We start from the raw sequence: 19,977 nt of genomic DNA, 5'->3' as shown, positions 1-19,977 counted from the left end.
GAAAAAAAAAAAAGAAAAAATAATAATAAAACAATGACTTCATTTCTCCCCTTTACGACTCTCCTTTCTTCCTCAAAATCTCCTTGAGCTGAGACATAATTGGCAACATTCTTTCTTTATTGCTCAATGCACTGCGGAATAACAATAGTTTGGGAGTTCTTCTGTTTCTCTAGGGTTAGTGTGGCCCACGGACCAGTGATAGTTCACAAAATAATTGCCAAAAGAATTATAGAAACTGAGAATACTTAAACAGCTCTTCCTTACAGTTAAATACCAATTTATAATAAACGAAAACATTTTTAATCACCATTAGGCATATCACAGTAATTATTATTGCATCAATGGATCCTAAAACCAGTGAGTAAAAGTACAATGTGTAACACAGTATTTCCATAGTCTCAGAGATACTCACCTCCAAATACTTGTTAATTATAAAGGGAAGAAGAGTAACTAAAGGGAGAAATATGGAGACACCACTTTAATCAGGCACCCACAGTTAACACGACCAGTTATAAGACCTATCAACATTGTGTACTCCCTGCAGTGATGACTGGGAGAGTGAGTGAAGACTATGTTGTTCTCAGCCAAAATGCATGAACTCAGTTTAACCATGAGAAACAGCAGATAACTCAAATTGAGGGACATTCTAGAAAACAACTGGCCTGGACTCATCAACAATATCACAGTCATGAAAGGCAAAGGACTTGAGTGTCACGGATTAAAGGACACTAAAGAGACATGATAATTAGATGCAATGTGGGATCCTGGATTGGATTTTGGAATAGGAAAAGGACATTGGTGAGAAACTGGCAAAAGTTAAATGAACTCTGCAGATTAGCTAGTAGTATTATATCAATGTTAATTTCCTGATTGACATCCAAGAAAGCTGTGTACTTTCAGAACACTCTGTATTATTTTTCCAGATTTATGGAAAGTCTAAAATTATTTCAAAATTTACAGTTTGGTTGCTTTAAAATTATCTCCTCATAACAGATTTCTGGGGGAAAAGCTATTCATTTATCACAAATAGTTTGAGAACCACCACTCTAGAATACTGGGTAAGAAGTAGGTGACTGAAGGTTGAAAGGTCATAAAATTAAGTTGAAATTTGATGCATCCAGGACAGAAGAGATTTGTTTTTTGGCTTGTCACCAAGCATTAAAATTGCTACATTTCAAAGGTGAAACATGACAACTATGAAAAATATGGAACAATATTATTACATCATTACAAACTAACAACCAACCAACCAAAGATATTTTACATTTTTAAAATAATACATTTGAATATTGCATGAAAAAGATGATGAAATTGTGAGGATGTAGTCTAAAAATCATTTTCTTCTAAATGAGCTCTAACATTTCATAAAGTTATTACCTTATCTTCTGAGTGAAGAAGATAAAGGACATCAGCATAATCAAACCCTTCATTTTCTTGTAATTCCTTCTGTAAGAGATCATTCCTTAGGACAATGCATGCCAAGGAAAATGCCACTTCAACCTACATATGTAATTTTCAGAAATATATTTTTCACTCATGGTTTATCAAATGACACATTTCATCATTCAAATATTTATATAGGATATACCAATTCAAAGATACCATAAAATACCATTAATTCCATTTCTCTGACTAGTATTTAGAGAGTGGCAATTACAACCTCTGGAAAAATTCCCCTCACAATTTTTAACAGCTGAGAAAATAATCTTTCTGTGTACTGCGCAACCAGAAAGCTCCATGTGAGGGCACAGCGGGAGGCAACCAGGGCCTGCAGTACGTGTGAAGAAATTTATCATAAGTGCATAGTTACATTCCTTCTACATCTAAAAAAAAATTAAAAATTTCCTAGCATGGTGCTTGTTAGCTACTGACCATTGAGATGTAATGCTCTAATGGAATGCTTTCAACTGAAGCAAAGCATTGGGGAAGAATCCAAGGAAGTTTTCTTCTGGTTCTGGAGTTGTTTAAGGCACATTCTGAAGCCCTTTAAGGAGACTGTTAATGAACCTTGGTATTACTGGGCTAAGGAGACAAATTTTTAAGAACTACACCATGGATTTCTATAAAAAGCATTGTGAATTTGAAAAGCATGATTATTATTGCAAAAATATTTACTATAGAATCTTATTTGAGGAAAAGTATTAAAATGTTAAATATTTATGTTCTGTTTTAATAAGTTTAATAGCTCATTGAAAATATATGCTGAAATATAGACAGAGGCAACTGAAGTAAACTGTTTTGCTATGAAAATGTACATTTTTAAATAAAAAATTATTTTATATGTCATTTTCCTTAGTCTTGAGAAATGTATTTGTACTTTGAAAGTCAGTGCAGTTTTTGCATATAATTCAAGCCAAAAAGTGCTAGCATGTGCCTCTTTGTTTCCCTAATCAACTTCTGTAATGACATAATCTCTTTCATGGCAAGAAAAGCCAGATAACTTATAACATCTTTTCTGATAACAAAATACCAAACACCTTCCTTAAAAGAAGCCATGCTATATTTACTTATATATTTTCTTCATATGTTATTTTTATTTTCTGATTTCCATTAGACCCCTTACCAAATTTTAAAGAGAAAATAAATTTTTGTCGTTATAGTTTGTGTAGCCAAGTACAGATGTCCTGAATTTCTAAAACCTTGGTAAAGGATTTTAATAGATGTGAATGTCATTTTACTAAAGGCATTTAACTAGAAGTAAATGGAAGAACGAATGACTCTTCAGCAACTCATAGTAATTCCTAGCAGTGTCCACCCTTGAGAAAAGTATTGCTGCCAGCCAACACAGGTTGCTTGGTGGAAGGTAGGGCGGTTTTGATGGTGTAAACACTGACAGGATTCATTTATATTTGAGAAATTTTGCTACATAAATCACACATCCACATTATCCCCACCCAGGTTTAGCAACCAGTATCTGAGGAAGAAGGGAAGAAATTCTATGAATAATCAAATATCTGAGGAATAAAACTTCTTTGATAAATAAAGACAGAAGACTAAGACTTTCTTGTTAAATTTGAAAAAACTATATTTTAATAAAATTTAGTAATATCTTTGCTACTATCTTTGTAGCATTTTTTTCACTTTAATAAGGGGTTTTAATTTTCTTCATATTTTTGTTTTTGGCATTCTAGTCTTAAAACCTAGATAAGAAAATTAACCCAATTCCCCAGAATTCAGGTGTTTTTTTTTTTCTTTTGAAGTATGAAATAATCCACAAAACCTCTTTCTGTGGCAACTGTTTTGTTTAAAACTTCTGGGATTTTGTGATTTTGTGTTTGGCAGAAAAAACACAATTCTGTAAAGTAATTATCCTTCAATGAAAAAATAAATTTACAAAAATTAGGATTTTGTTTAAAAGGTTAGATATTTTTATTATACTCCTGAGCTTGCCTAAAGATAAAAATTATTCTTTAAAAAGTCATTTGTGTTAATTTTTACTATATCACACACAAGTCTTGGATATACCTTAATGTTGGGAGAAGGGTGATTTCTCAGTAGTTGAATAAGAACTGGAAAGGCATTTTCATCTACAACGAATTGTTGACTAACGGGATTGCTTGTATGAGCAACACCTGTAAGAATTCACATCTCAATGAGATAACGTTTTTCCCACCTTTGAAATTTAAAGTCAAACATAGCTCAATGTGTTTGGTTCTCAATGTGTCCTAGCATAATACGGTTAGTAAATTACAAAGGAAATGCTTTATTAACACTATTTTACCTTAATTAACTTTTTAAAAGGCAAAGTGAATAATCCTGGAAAAGTTACTGCTAGAACAGTTCTCTAATAGTCAGGAAACTAAGAAATTAGAAGTGCTGGGCTATCAGGGAATAATAATGTAATAGCTATCATTTATTTAAAAAATAATTATGTGCAAGGTATTTCAGCTTATAACTGCTACTGTTTTCCATTAAAAGTTTGTTTTTATAAAAATAACTTGAGTAATCACCTGGTTAAAATTTCTGGATTCCTTAAATACTCATACTAAAAAGATAATCTTACTTCTTCTAAGCATACTACTTTAAATTGCAGCTCTAAACTCAATTAAGAGACTCAAATCATCTTTCTAGTGGACATGAACGAACAATTTAAAATTTGTTCTTTTACCAATAAATGCCACACTGCAAATCCAGTGGGTTTACATACTTAAATATAAGTACAAGATCGGGCCCCTTTAGGAACAATGAAGAGAAAGCACCTACTTATCATTACCCGTGAAGTTTGAAGCAACTAAGGGAATAGGAGCAGCAAAGAAATACTTTTGTTTCATTGTTCCCTACTCCCCTTGTCCATTGGCCACCAGGAGATGAACACAAACAATAATTACATGAATATTCTTCATTCAACAGACAAGTATTGAGTGCCTGGTGCACCAGGCACTGAGGTAGGGAGTGTTGCATGCATGTTGTATGAAATGCCTAAGATAAAATTGGCAAAATATTGAGCAAGAATTGTACACTGGAAACTATAAAACATTGCTGGGAGATATTAAAGGCCTAATTAATGAAGAAATATGTGTGTTTATGGAAAGGTTAATTCCTTTGCAAAGAAAGGAACAACAAGACCTAGTGGCCAATACATAAACAAAGAATGACTATGGAAAGAGAATGGAATAGAAAAATGTGCCACAGCATTAGAAACACTTCTGTTATCTTCAAAAACAGATAGTTTCTAAGATTCAAAATAAGAAATATTTTTCTCTTAAACTTAAAAATAAGAGATTGCTTTAAGTCAAAAATAGCCAAGGCTCATGGTCCTCATTTCTCATTCTAACCAGAATTCAAAGCAAAATTGATATACTATGCTTAATTACATCAGTTTTACTCATTAAGGTCTTTGAGAAATAAAAACATTATAATAACAGATTAGATATGGTTAAGGGCTGCAACAGTAGGGATAGGGAGGAAGAGTAGTACCTTACTAATGGTTTTAGAACTGAGAATAAATTTACAAACCAATACAGATGGATCCCACTGCTTTTATGACGCTCAGCAGCGTGCCATCGGCTATTTTACTAATCCTTAGTAAGCGGACCAGTGGTGCGATCCCATTCCCTTCACAGATTTGATTTTGGTGGATCTTGCTGTCTTTACTTAAAGCTATGACAGCTTCACCTCCTGACAAAGAAAAGCAAGAAACATGTCTAACCCTCCAAAGTCCTGTTCTGTATTCTGCAGATTTATGGATAGAACATAACTTACCAACATACTGCATTTTAGCTGATGGTGATAGAAGCATATTTATGATAAAGTTGTATCCAATCTGTTCTGCCATATACTTTTGTTGTTTTAGTGTTTGTCCTGCCAAGGCCCAAAGTGCTGCAGCTCCTTGTTCCTTAACATCTATTTGAAACGCCTATTTAAAAAAATATTCCATTCAGTCAATGAGGATTTACTGAATACCACAGGAATGTGTGTTTAATAAAACGTTTATTCTAGAATTGGTTTTAGTTTTCTTTTCACTTGACTAAATTCAATGTTGGATACTTTAAGAAAAATGAAGAGTAGTAAAATTCCTACCTTGAGAAGTTTTAAAAGGTATTTACTTAATGATTTTTCTAGAAATGCTCTCTGGATGGCAGGGTTGTAACTTGCCAGTGCTTCCACAGCCATAGCACCCTTCACTTGGACACTAAGCTGCTTCCCTTTGAACAGAGCCACCAGAGGAGGAATGGCTCCTTCCAGAGCCATGGCATCCTGAACTTCCTTATTGTCACGAGCAACCTCAGCAATTGTCACGGAAGATACAGCTGTCAACACATCTTCAAATGAATTCAAGAACCAGTTAAATAAACCTTTTAAAAGGTAGGAATATAAGCATGCAGTGTATCACTAGTTTTCCATATTTAAAAGTCAAGTTTATAGAGTCTAGAAAATTTAGAAAATAAAGAAATAAAGAAATAAAACTCTTCAGACTTTCCCACCCAAGCACAAACACTCCATGTAATATCATCCACTATTTTTGTAAATATATAATATATATTATATAAATATAATGTTGTGCTTAGTCACTCAGTCATGTCTGACTCTTGTGATTTTATGGACTGCAGCCCGCCAGGTCCCTCTGTCCATGGAGATTCTCCAGGCAAGAATACTGGAGTGGGTTGCCATGCCCTCCTCCAGGGGATCTTTCCAGCCCAGGGATCGAACCCATGTCTCCTGCATTGCTAGTGGATTCTTCACCGTCTGAGCCACCAGGGAAACCATAGATAACTCTAGATACTGTTGTACTTAACACAGTTGTACTATATAAACACAGTATCCTGCATTTTAATTTACCAGTAAAAAAAATTTCTCCCATTCTTTATGAACATTAGTGTCTCCTAAATATTCCATTAATGCATGTCTCACATTTCCTTAAACATTTACATTTTAAAAAATAATGGGTTATTTCTAACTTTTCACTGTTTTAAGCAATGCTTAGGAAAAATCTTGGCACATTCCCTTCCTGTTTCTATATTTTCCCCCTTAGTATACAGTCCTAAGAATTACTGGAATAACTGAATACATTCACAGTAGATTCATTTTCTTTTTTTCCCTTTATCTCTTTTTTAAATTGAAGTATAGTTGACATACAATATTATGTTAGTTTCAGACGTACAACATGGTTATTTAATATTTCAATATATTAGGAAACTTATCACCTCAAAAAGTAACTGTCTATTCCCATACAAAGTAATTTCAATATTATTGACCATATTCCTTATGCTGTATATAACATCCTCATGACTTATTTTATAACTGGAAATTTGTACCTCTTAATCCCTCTCACTTACTTCACACAACCCCCAAGCCCCTTTGCCTGTGGCAACCACAGTTTTTTTCTCTATATCTACTTTTTGGTTTGTTTGTTCATTTGTTTTCAGTTTTAGATTCCACATATAAGTGAATACAGTATTTCTTTGTCTGACTTATGTCACTTAGCATAATACCCTCCAGTTCCATCCATATTGTTACAAATGGCAAGATTTCATTCTTTCTGTGGCTGTGACTATTCCACTGTGTATATATACTACATCTTCTTTATTCATTCATCTATCAATAGGCACTTAGGTTGCTTCAATATCTTGCTTATTGTAACTAACGCTGCATGGAACATGAAAGTGAAAGTTCCTCAGTCCTCTCTGACTCTTTGTGACCCCATGGACGCTACAGTCCATGGAATTCTCCAGGCCAGAATACTAGAGTGAGTAGCCTTTCCCTTTTCCAGGGGATCTTCTCAACCCAGGGATTGAACCCAGGTCTCCTGCATTGCAGGCGGATTCTTTACCAGCTGAGCCACATGGAACATAAGGGAACATCTAATTTATCTCTATAAATTAGCCTTTAAGTTTTCCTTGTGTAACTACCTACAAGTGGATTTGCTGGATCATTTGTTAGTTCTATTCCATATTGGCTGTACCAATTTACATTCCCTCCAACAGTGCACCAGAGTTCTTTTTTCTCCACACCCTTGCCAACGCCTGTTATTTGCTATCTTTCCGATGATAGCCCTTTGGACAGATGTGAAGTGATACCTCATTGTGGTTCTGATTCACATTTCCCTGATGATTAGTTACGTTGAACATCTTTTCATGTGTCTGTAGGACACTGAAACTGTCTTAAAAGGTGCATGCAAAATCTCACACGCTCCGAGGCCCAGTGCAGAGAGGCAGCAGTGTGAGAGGGGCCTGGGTCAGACCGACTTGCTCATCTTGGAGAGCCTCCGGGGAAGCAGGAGGCAGCTGGCACTCCACAGGCGACTAAAACACCGAGATAGCTAGTTCTGTGATCTGCCTCTGCTGGGCTGATGCTGGAAGGTGCATTTTGGAAGCCTTCTTCTAGCCTATCGGTGCTAGGGGCCTGCCCCTCCCCTCCCACCAGCTCGCCTGTACCCGTTCACGACAGGCCTCACAACTGCTACCCATCAGAGCCTGCCCTGCCCACCAGCTGCCCATGGCAACCACACGAGGCAGGGCCTCTCAGCCAGCGAGACCAGAGGCCAGCCTTGCCTACCAGTGTGCCCACAGTAGCTGGCCCTGCTACAGCAGGAGGGGGCATACAGCCCACATAAGGGTCCTCTTTGAGCATCTAGGTCTGATGGCCAGAGGGTAGCATGCTGCTGGACTCCATAGGACATCTCCTATGTAAGGGCACTTCTCCAACCTACCCAATACACAGAAATAGACTCAGAGAATTAGGCAGAATGAGGAGACAGGTGAATATATTCCAAATGACGTCATGAATTTGTAACAAAGGAAAAGAACTTTCAAATTATTTCACTACATGAAAGAGGTTCTTAGATGATAATTGCTTAATTTGAAGTACTAAAGTAAAGGAAAACGTTCTGCAACAAACCCCTTATCCGTAACTTTGTCTTACATTATAGCCAACATAGTTATTCTGTATTCACTATTAGAGAACTAGAATAGAAAGAAAGACGATAAAGTGAGCAGGAAGGAAAACATACAAGCTTTTCCCCAATTTTTCATTCCTCCTGCTTTCTCCTAATTTTTCATTCCCCCATATGTGGGGGGAACCAGACTTGAAGTTTACACTGTTATGTGTAGGCTCACTGGGATGAGAAAATTCTTACAGAATCTAAGAGGCCATTTGCAGTAGCTGCAGATACTGCCTTGCAGCTTCTGTGTTCTTGGTATTTACACGCACTTCAGAGTCTGACAATTAGCCTAATTACCTCCTTACCTTGAATTTTGATATCCAGTATCTCACAACAGATCTAAAGTCCTTACGTAACCTGAAAAATAGCTTCCAATGATCAATATGTGTCTTATTCACCCAAGGAGACATCTACTGGCATAACCGGGCGTATTAACTACATTATTATTTTTTTTTTTACATAGTGTGTGCTTTTTTTAATACCAGGACAAGCATCCTCTGAGAGGTCAGGCAGGCCCTTGATTAACATCCCCTTCATGTTTATGCTGATAATACTTCACGCTTTATATGTTTCTTTGGATTTTTAAAAGTATGCCATGTTGAGCACTGCCAAAAACAAAATGTTTACTGCTTTCAGGGGCTCCTAGTCTAAACAGGGCTTCAGCCACAGGTGGAAATGTGATCTAACAGGCCCTGGTGGAGGAACACTTGGCGCCCTGGAGCCCAGGGAAGGCTTTCCTTAGGAGGGGACATTTGAGCAGAGCCCTGAGTTCCCAGCAAAGTCAGGAAACAGCTGCATGGCGTGTTTGGCCATGGGGTATAGAGTCTACACAGGAGCAAAGGGGGGGCCTGAGTCAGGTGATCCTGGGGGGGAGGAACCCCAAGGCGTCAGGCCTAGGAGGTAGACGAGCATGTGTCATTGCCCCTCACCCTACCCAGGGTGCCAGGGCTTCTACCCCAGGGCAGGGGTTGAAGTCACTGTCCCTCTGGGCACAGCCATTGATGAAGGGTCCTCCCAAATGCCCCTTCAGACACGAATGGGCCCCCTCTCAAGGAGACAGGCTTGAACGGCTGCCACTGGGCACATGAAAATCCTTTGTGTCTGGTCCTGATGCTGAGGGGGCCCTGCAGGCACGCCTGGGGCCAATCTCCGCGGCAGGTCGGCTCCAGGCCCCCAGATCCAGCTGTGCGGGTGGGATGCTGGGCATCTCACCGTCCTTCCTGCAGGCTTAGGGCGGCATGCGTTCCTCCTGGCGCCCTTAGGCGCCGGCTCCATCTTTAACCCGCTCTATTTTTATTACTTGTGCCAATGTTTCCATTTTTTAAAATGTCTAGTTCAACATTTTTAAAATTAATGGCTTTGAGAATCAATTCCTTTTATAAATCTAGCGGTTTAAATTTAAGTGTTTCAGAAGTTAGGTTATATTACACATGTCTAGATCCATCCTAAATTAAATCCAGGACATCTATTCATAAATGACAAGTCCAAACCTTTATTTGCTTCACTTAATATATCTGGTCACTTTAAATTATATAGAAATAGAGACTTACCTGAATCAGAACTCAGAAATGAAATAAGGTATGGGATGCCTTTATGGTCTTTCACTGCTCTTTGATTATTTTTGTTTCCCATACATAAGACCCGCATACAGTTCATCACATTTACTAGCACGCTTTCTATGTCTAAGTTTAAGAGATTTATCAGAGCTGGGATTCCATTCTAAAAATAAAATAATAATTATAATCAAATTTATTTAAGGGTCTGCCATCTTTATTTAGAAATGCAAGTCTATAATCTTTCTTGATACAAATATCTGCTTATTTAGGACAGAACAATTGCCCATAAACAAATGCGTTTACTGATACGGTACATTAAATGACAGTTATCACAACTTTGAGCATATCTTACGCTTTAATTTTAAGGTAAGTATTCTATAAATATATTTTCTCTTATTTTTTGACTGTGCCATGCAGCATGTAGGATCTTTGTTGCCCAGCCAGGGATCAAACCTGCCTTGGAACTGCAGAGTCCTGACCACTGGACAGCCAGGGAAGTTCCTATAAATATATTTTCAGATAGCCTCCTTTATACCAAAATAATTTGAGGCTGCAAGTTCACTGTAACATTTAAGTATCTAAAAGTGAAACAACTGAGTAATATCAATTGAATACAATGCTCATTTGGAAATATCTGTCATTGTATACATTGCACTGGTAATTGGCAGTTATATTTATGTAACACAAAATTTTATTTTTAAATGTAAATATAGTTTACTAATTTTAAGTGGAGTAAAGACAGCATTTCTCCCTACTAGCAATAATAATGCAAGAATATTAAACAAGACAAGAAACAGAAGTGTAACATTATTTTCAATAAAGCTAGGAGACATCTGTAATGTTGAACGATAATAAATGTTTATGAGTAGCCAACAGAGATGAGAGAGATCTCCCATGGCCACTGGCTACAGGAAATACTGGCAGAACACAGTTTTCTAAAGTAAATGGCTCTACTTTAAGGGACAGGAAATCACACACACACACACAGACACAATTCCCTCTGGAACAATAGGAATGGGTGTGGAGGATGGCAACAGGATCTTCTCTGGACCAGTCAGTCATAAAGTGTCGAAAATTAAGGAAGGCAAGGATGAATAAAGAATTATACTGATAAGATGTTTAGAAGAAGTAGACTTATTGGTGAGATAAAAAGAAAGAGACAGATTTTCGCACTGTGGAGGAAATAGAAACTACTTGATGGGTACTCTATCACTGTCAGCTAAGGGAAAGCAAAGCTGAACGGTCCCATGCATACAACCCTGCAGCCTACGTCACATTCTTGTGGCCTAAACATGGACCTGGGCTCTTTCCCACATGCAGTTTCCTGCAAATAACTAGATTAGAAAGAACTTATCTCATTCAAGGTGCGTACTGATCAAAAAGGACCTAGAACAGGATCTGTTCAAACATATTATAAGAGAAAAAATAGGAAGAACTTATGACAGATAAAGAATGCTCATCAGAAAAAATATATCACAGAGTAGATGAAAAACTTTAACTGAAAGTGATATTGATATTATCAGTGGAAAAAATTATATTAGGCAATCACCTTTATAAAACAAGGGTGCACAGAAGAGACACCAGTGCTCAGAGAAGAATTGTTTTTTTTTTTCAGAGAAGAGTTTTTGAGACAAGGGGCAGTGAAATGAGTTGGGAAAGCCCAGGAAAGATGTGAAGAGATATAAAAGACAAACAGTGGTCCACACAAAAATAAATAAGGCCAAGAACATAGTGACAGACAGGGAGGGTAGGACTAGGTGGGGGGAAATGAAATAAAATCAAACAGCGGGACTTCAGGACAGGCTTGACATACAGCCCTTCACTGTGCCTGCTCTGGGCACAGAGCTCTTGTTCTTGCTCTGGCTCACTTTTGGTCCTCATGGTGTTGTGGCTGGTTTGCTCTTTGCATCCTCCCTGAGATTGGAATTCTCCCCTGGGAGTTTATGAGGGCCACTGCAGAATGAAATGGGCGGCATCTTTCTAGCTTCCATATGAGAGAGTCACTCAGTCAAAATGATGTTCTATGAAAAGAACTTACGTGTTTGGCCACAACATCCTTGTTCTCAAGTTGAGCAATATCATATAGAATGACAGCACATCGAGAGTGTAGTTCAGGTTCCTCGGAAACCAGCAGGGTAATCAAAGCTGGAATGGCTCCCGCCTCTACTAACGCATGCACTATACTTGGGTGGGTTGAGATATTACTCAGTAACCCAACTGTTTTGCACTGTAATTTAATTTTGGAGCCTTTTAATAGATTGATTAATGCAGGAATGGTGCCTACAATGAAAAGATCAAGAAAGAGCATGGTTTGTAACTATTTGTGGTCAGTTTGTCATGATAGACTTAATATTTATGGGCATTGCCATATAAACAATTAGCAAATAATTTGATGAAATATTTATAAAATTTTCATTTGAAACCACACAAATGCACTTTTCTGTCTTGTCTATAGTATGGGAAGATTCTTATTGTCTACACATTTGATTTTCGCACAGCACACAATCATACATTTCATATTGGTAACACTAAGCCACCTTTGAAACACTGAATTTTGGCTTAAGATAACTGAAAAATTAATTATTTGAGCTACCATATGGTAGGGTTCACTTCTGGCTATTACATCAACTTTGCGTGGCAGCGGTATATGCAATTATTTGAACACTGTATTATATTTTACCCATATTTTATATAAGCGACGGTGGAAAATGAAAACAACTGGTTCAAAGACAGAAATCACTGGGCACGGTGAACATAGAAAATATGGCTTCAGCTGGATGCTTGTTACTGAGGTTCAATGTCAAGGAAAATCACTAACAGGCGCACCTGCACAGGGGAAATATAACGGGTATAATGAGGATATGTGTGTGTGTTTAGCCACTTAAATGAAACCTGCATCATGGCTTGTTTATCTGTGGTTCACTTTTTTGAACAAAAACTTTTTCTACTTGTCTTTAGGAACATGTTAGGGGTCTGCCTATAACTTTTTCATTCATTCGTTTATTCAATCCACCAATATTTCTGAAGCATCTCATTTGGGCCCAGTATTCACATTACAGTAATGGTTACCATAATGGATAGTGTAGATAGAATATTTCCATCATTTCAGAAAGTTATAATGGGTAGTGCTGATCTCAAAACAATCCTATGAGGTAGTAACTATTTTATTAATGAGGAAATGAAGCATACAAAAAAGTAAGCAATCAGTCTCAGTTCTAAATGCAGAGCTAGTTACAGACCCAGGCCTGATACTGTAACTGCTATTTTTATAAATAAAATTTACAAATAGAGAAAAGTGATAATTTTTAAGTGAAAGTAAACACGAGGGTAGTATGGTGAATTAATTTAATATAATTTTTAAGCTTGCAAAGTTTTAGAGAAATGAGCTTTATGTGTTTTTGATCCTGTGCCACTTTCACTTAAAATATAAAATACAAGGTTTACAGGTAAAGGGAATTATCTTAGAAAAAAGAAAAATAGAAACTTAAGATCAACTAAAAAGTTTTCTTCACAATTAAAAATACATCTTAAAGTTAGTGAACATATCTCTACATAAAATAGCATACGTAAAAGATAGCTAATAGATTTTACATCACCTGCATCCAAAATGCACTTCCAGTATTCATCATTTGCTAAGCAGATGACTTCTAAAGACATGACAGCCATCATCCTTCGTTTATAGCTTTCGCACTGCAACATTTCTGATAAGTATTCAACAGAAAATACATGTTGTAATTTCACAAGAGGTAAGAGAATGATTGATTCTGTTTCTGTATAGGCCAACTAAAGCCATGAGTTGACATCACCAACATCACCACCAACTGCATTCTTTAAATTTCCCTCTGTGTATGTGAGGTGCTTAGACAGACTGAACACTCATGATCTTCAAAGTCTATAATCTATATAATTAGTATAAAATAACGTAAAATTCTTTATCTTTGGCCTGAATGACTTAGATTGGCTAGTCACATGGTTCAAAAATCATCTGGAAAATATATAGCTCTTATGCCTGAAATCAGTTGTTGAATAAAATTTGAGTATAGGTTTTAAAGCATAGCAAAGTAAACTACATTACTGTCAATAAAAATCTCTTGTTTTTGTTCAATTTCTAACTTGTATCTTACTCTTTGTGACTGTAGCACGCCAGGCTCTTCTGTCCACAATCTCCCTGAGTTTGCTCAAATTCATGTCCATTGAATCAGTGATGCTATCTAACCATCTCATCCTCTGCCACCCCCTTCTCCATTTGCCTTCAGTCTTTCCCAGCATTAAATCATATATGAAGCTTTATACATTGCCTGAGTATGAAGAAGATCCTTTTAAAAACCTTGAATGAACTTATACTCCAGAGGGGAAATAATACAAATATACATGATTCTAAACAATTTATCTGGTGCAAACAAAGCCTCATAGAAATAACTTCATTCATCTCTTTTCACCCAGCCTCCATAATAACAAATCTAGTCCCAGCTCCTACCTAGGTAGTTGACTCCGTGGTATTCTCTTTTAAAATTGACATTAAATTAAATTCAGATTAAATTATTTTAAAATTAATTTTAAAATTAACTCCAATCGCTTCTTGGCCTTTTGGCTAAGATCAAGTGTAAAATTAACTCCAAGAGCTAATCCTGGAAAGTTCTAATAAATGCTAATTCTTCTTTTACTGACAGCGGAAATGGCCAGTGTGGTGAGAGAGAGCAATTATAAAACACGAAGCAATGAAGCAGTGGCCAGATGTTCATGGTTATTGCTGTGTTCACATCATTATCAGGACTTCCCGACAATGGCTATAGAAGGAATGGTTGTCAACAAGTTTTTGTACCACTAGGCTATTACTGTTAGGGGTCAGAATGTCTTCAGTTCATTCGCTCAGTTATGTCCGACTTTTTGCGACCCCATGGACTGCCACACACCAGGCTTACTTGTCCATCACCAACTCCCAGAGCTTGCTCAAACTCCTGTCTATTGAGTCAGTGATGCCATCCAACCATCTCATCCTCTGCTGTCCCCTTCTCTTCCTGCCTTCAATCTTTCCCAGCATCAGGGTCTTTTTTCAGTGAGTCAGTTCTTTGCATCAGGTGGCAAAAGTACTGGAGCTTGAGCTTCAGCATCGGTCCTTCCAATGAATATTCAGGACTGATTTCCTTTAGGATCGACTGGTTTGATCTCCTTGCTGTTCAAGGGACTCTCAGGAGTTCTTCTCCAACACCACAGTTCAAAAGCATCAATTCTTCAGCACTCAGCTTTCTTTATGGTCCAACACTCACATCCATACATGAGTACTGAAAAAACCATAGCTTTCACTAGACGGTTATTTGTTGGCAAAGTAATGTCTCAGCTTTTTAATATGCTGTCTAGGTTTGCCATAGCTTTCTTCTAAGGAGCAAGCGTCTTTTCATTTCATGGCTGCAGTCACCATCTGCAGTGATTTTGGAACCCAAGAAAATAGTCTGTCACTGTTTCCATTGTTTCCATCTGTTTGCCACGATGGGACCAGATGCATGATCATCATTTTTTGAATGTTGCGTTTTAAGCCAGCTTTCTCACTCTCCTCTTTCACTTTCACCAAGAGGCTCTTTAGTTCCTCTTCACTTTCTGCCATAAGGGTGGTGTCATCTGCATTTCTGAGGTTATTGATATTTCTCCTTTCAATCTTGATTCCAGCTAGTGCTTCATCCAGCCCAGCGTTTTGCATGATGTACTCTGCATATAAGTTAAATAAGCAGGGTGACGATATACAGCCTTGATGTACTCCTTTCCCAATTTGGAACCAGTCCGTTGTTTCCTGTCTGGTTCTAACTGTTGCTTCTTGACCTGCATACAGATTTCTCAGGAGGCAGGTAAGGTGGTCTGGTATCCCCATCTTGTTAAGAATTTTCCACAGTTTGTTGTGATCCACACAGTCAAAGGCTTTAGCATAGTCAATGAAGCAGAAGAAGATGTTTTTCTGGAATTTTCTTCTTTTCTATGATCCAACTTACCACTGCATTTCAAATGTGTTAGCCTTTATCAAAAGTAACAAGATACTCTTCTTAGTTTCTCCTATATATATATACACACACACATACTATCTATAGATATGGGTATATTTATACTATTTATATATAGATATATATAATATCTATATACATATCTATGGATAGTGCATATATATATATACATATCTATATATCTGATGTAGATATACAGATATATACTTGAAAGTAAGTGAAAGTCATTTAGTCACGTCCGACTCTTTGCAACCCCATGGACTCTACTGCCCATGGAATTCTCCAGGCCAGAATACTGGAGTGGGTAGCTGTTCCCTTCTCCAGGGGATCTTCCCAACCCAGGGATTGAACCCAGGTCTCCCACATTGCAGGCAGATTCTTTACCAGCTGAGCCACTAGGGAAGCCCAGATATAGATATAGATTTAGATAGATATATATTATATATACATATCTATAGATATATACGTCTATCTATCTACATAGATAGACATGCATCATATATATACAATGTCACAGCAAATATTATCCTCAATGGTGAAAAATTGAAAGCATTTCCTCTAAAGTCAGGAACAAGACAAGGGTGTCCACTCTCACCACTACTATTCAACATAGTTTTAGAAGTATTAACCTCAGCAATCAGAGAAGAAAAAGATATACAGTGATATATATGCACACAAATAAACATTGAAAACCCTATCCAGTATCTCTTGGGCTGATATAACATATATACACATTCATTTCTCTATCTGTATCTATAGATAGTATATATAAACATATATGTAGGTATCACCTGAGGTGATAATTTCTTTGTTTTATCTCATCTGCTTAGTTTTCTCTGTCCTTGTTGGTCATCGCTCCCACATTTTCCTGCTGGTTTCTGGGAACATTCTTTCCATTCTGGGACTTCCCTTTGCTGTCATCTTTGGAATGAGCTTTGCTTTTCTCTTGGTTTAGATTCCCAGTTTCCAGTTAGTCGGAGAGAACTGCCTCTTTAGATCTGTAGGTCTTTCCTGGTTAGCCTCTGCAGAAAGCTCTCCAGCCAGCCTAGTGGGGATTTGTAGCACGAATGTGAGATGTTCCCAGGTTTCCCGCAGTTGGCTTGGAATGGGTTTGTCTGGTCTGCTAGGTCCTAGGAGTTGCCTGTCTCCTTTCAACATTTTATTGCTGCCTCTGGTTTTCTCTTCAGTGCTTGTTTGCCGCTATTTAATCTCCATGTAATTTTAGTTGGGACTTAGGAGGGAGTAAAACTAGATGTGTACATTCAGTTGGCCAGTAATTCTTACCTTTATAGTATTTCTGGCTAGATCAAATAAAAATTGAGTGGGGGGAGGGAAGCTCAAATAGAATTGTTTTCATACAACATTATCAAAATATGAGGAAAGGTTGCTGAAACTGTTTCTAAAATTAGGAGGTGAGGAATGAATCTTGTATTTTCCACTCAAACTCTTTAATTTCCTATTTCTTCTTTCTTCTTCTTTTTTTTTTTGATGGAACAGAGGACAGTTGCTTTTGGAGAAAGTTGGAAAAGTAAAAATAAATGTAATTGTATAAATTACCATCTGGGTTATTATTCTTTTATTTTAATTTAGAAATAAAACTAACTTTTCACATACAAAAATAAAAACAGTTCAGTATTTTTGTATTTTTGGTTTTAACTCAAAATATGATGCATGCTTTATTTGTTTTATTTCAGAGTGAGTATCAATAATTAAATTGAATAATGATAAGAACATTTATTTATAAAGAGAGGATGTACTCCATACTCACCTACCAATGTTTTCCAAACTGGGAGTTCAGGAATATTTAACTCTATTATATGCTTGAGCACCTCTGTGTGAAAGGTTAGCACTGATAAATGAATGATGTTATTTCCTTTAATATCTGTTTTTCTCCAGTTAGCACCAAGAGAAAGCAGGTATTGAATAGAGTCCAGGGCCCCCGATGTGGCAGCAAGGAGCAGTGGCGTACACTGATTCCTAAAAACAGAGGAAAACCTCCTAATAACTGAGCACGTATCTAGTGTCAGAGTTACTTTTTGTAAATCCAAGCTGCTGTTGGAGGAACTCTGATTGCTACGTCACCTTCTCTTCCTTACACAGTATTCTTCTGTATATACCACAGGTAAATAGATTTGCCTCCCTGGCCTCAGCTGTCCTTAGTGTTTGCCCACCCTCCCTCCCAGCTTAATTATCATGCCTTATAATCTGTTCAGAAGTTGATATAACCTGTACAGAGTTCTTAGAATATGCCATCTCACTGATTCCTCACAACAAGTCTATGAAAGAAGGTGAAGAAGCAAGGCAAGTATTATCAGCCCATTTTACAAATGATGAAACTGAGGCTCAGAAAGTGTGTCAACCCATCTCTTTACAACTCAGGTCCACCTCTCAAATGCCAGCTTCCTCAGTGTGGCAGAAACGGACAGTTTTTGTCAAAAACTCAGGATCTGCTTTTTAGACAGTGGAGTCTTTTTGTTGGGCACAAGACAGGCCAGCCCAATGCCACATTTCCTCGCTTCCCATGTGAAGAGGTACGGCCACACGATTAAGTTTGGCCTGTGTGGTGTTAGTAGAAGTTACCTGGCGATTCCTTGGGGGGAAATGGAGTGTGCCATTACTTTTCCTCTCTCTTTCTCTCAAGGCTAGAATGCAGGCATAATAATGAAAGCGGAAGTGGTCATTTTGTACCAGAATGGGGAAACCACACAAGAAGCAACAAGAGGACCTCTGGGTTTCTCATATTGCCAACCTGTTACCCCAGCATTCGACCACCAACCTAGACTTCACGAAAAAGAGCTACATTTATCCTTTTTAAAAATACAGATACTTGGGGCTCTTTGTCAAGGCAACCTCGACAATACTATCAGATCTATTGACTAACAATGAGACCTTAAGCAAACTGGATTACTTCATTGTCCGTAAAAGAATGAGAGTCACAACAATCAGCTTATTAGCACAGCCTTCATACATAGTCTCCTTTCCTTTTTTCACCATATTACATGGCCTCAGATATTAATTTTCTAGTCCTTACATCCATGCCTTCTTCTCTTCATGAAACCCCTTTCTCTTGCTGCCTGTCCTTGAACTCACCAATATCCAGCTGGCCCAGGCCTCTCTATCCTTTTTCCTGGGCCTAGGGAAAACTTGTCCTTTATGAGTAAACATCTCTTCATTTTCTCCCTTTTCTATTTGAACAAGAATGTTCTCTTCCTGTTCCTTTCTTTCTCCTACTCAGTGGTAGGAATAAAGATTTCTTCTATAATACTTCTAACACCATCGCTCTGATCCCCTCACTTGAAAAACAGGTTATCAGATTATATTACCCTTTCCAGGCCCACACTGCCACTGCCCTCCTGCAGTGGGCCCCTTCCACCATCCTAGCTCATGTGTTGGCTGCCTCGCCAACATGCCTGCTTTCTGTCATCAGTGACTTCAACACCCATGCTAACCACCATCTGTGTCCTGATCGCTCAGGTCCCCGTCATACCCTCCTAATCTGTCGCACATGTCACACTTCTCACTGAGCTCCACACAGATCTCAACCTTGGTAACTGTCCTCTCTCCAAATCCTTTGCTTCTTCCTTATGGTCACAGATAGCTTCTTACTTCAACTTCTGATTTTCAATTGTTTGACGTTTTTAGTGCTTCCAGTCTTTTACCCCACTTGCGCTCAAAGACACACTGTCAAAATATGACAGAACTAAGAACTGAACTCAGATCTCCACTTCTCTTGGCTCTTTCTAGAGTCTATTTGCCAGAGAATCTATTAGCCAGAGATCCTGGTTTCCAGAAAGCTTTCTCCACACACAGCTCTGCCCCAACCTAGGGAGGATTTATTTCTACAGTGAATAATAATGGACAAGTTATTTGACGATTCAGAAATATCTGAAACTCTGCCTAAATCAAAACAATAGCCTGGTAGCTAGATTACTGGCCAAAAAAGTACCCTCAGGAGAAGTTTACCTTCACCCTGAAGGTTGCGAGTTAGCTAAATTGTAAAAGAGAACATTGTTTGGGCTGTTTCCCTATTGCAAAGTTGTTTTTGCTCTTC

The 19,977-nt window shown here is 37.7% G+C and overlaps 1 protein-coding gene across 1 annotated transcript in view; it reads right to left on the bottom strand.

Moving 5' to 3' along the window:
• Positions 1 to 19,977, bottom strand: part of ANKAR (ankyrin and armadillo repeat containing) — a 56,568-nt gene that overhangs the window by 12,366 nt on the left and 24,225 nt on the right. Inside the window, exons 10-18 of the mRNA XM_043487781.1 lie at positions 17,695 to 17,903; positions 13,533 to 13,637; positions 11,975 to 12,216; positions 9,931 to 10,099; positions 5,521 to 5,762; positions 5,203 to 5,356; positions 4,957 to 5,118; positions 3,466 to 3,572; positions 1,378 to 1,500 (exon numbers count right to left, since the gene is read on the bottom strand). Coding sequence (XP_043343716.1) covers positions 1,378 to 1,500; positions 3,466 to 3,572; positions 4,957 to 5,118; positions 5,203 to 5,356; positions 5,521 to 5,762; positions 9,931 to 10,099; positions 11,975 to 12,216; positions 13,533 to 13,637; positions 17,695 to 17,903 — 1,513 coding nt within the window. The remainder of the gene's footprint in view (positions 1 to 1,377; positions 1,501 to 3,465; positions 3,573 to 4,956; positions 5,119 to 5,202; positions 5,357 to 5,520; positions 5,763 to 9,930; positions 10,100 to 11,974; positions 12,217 to 13,532; positions 13,638 to 17,694; positions 17,904 to 19,977) is intronic.

This window comes from Cervus canadensis, chromosome 15 (genome assembly GCF_019320065.1).
Source record: "Cervus canadensis isolate Bull #8, Minnesota chromosome 15, ASM1932006v1, whole genome shotgun sequence".
Taxonomy (NCBI): domain Eukaryota; kingdom Metazoa; phylum Chordata; class Mammalia; order Artiodactyla; family Cervidae; genus Cervus; species Cervus canadensis.
Note: the sequence above shows the minus strand (reverse complement) of the source record. Positions and strands in the feature narration are given on the sequence as shown.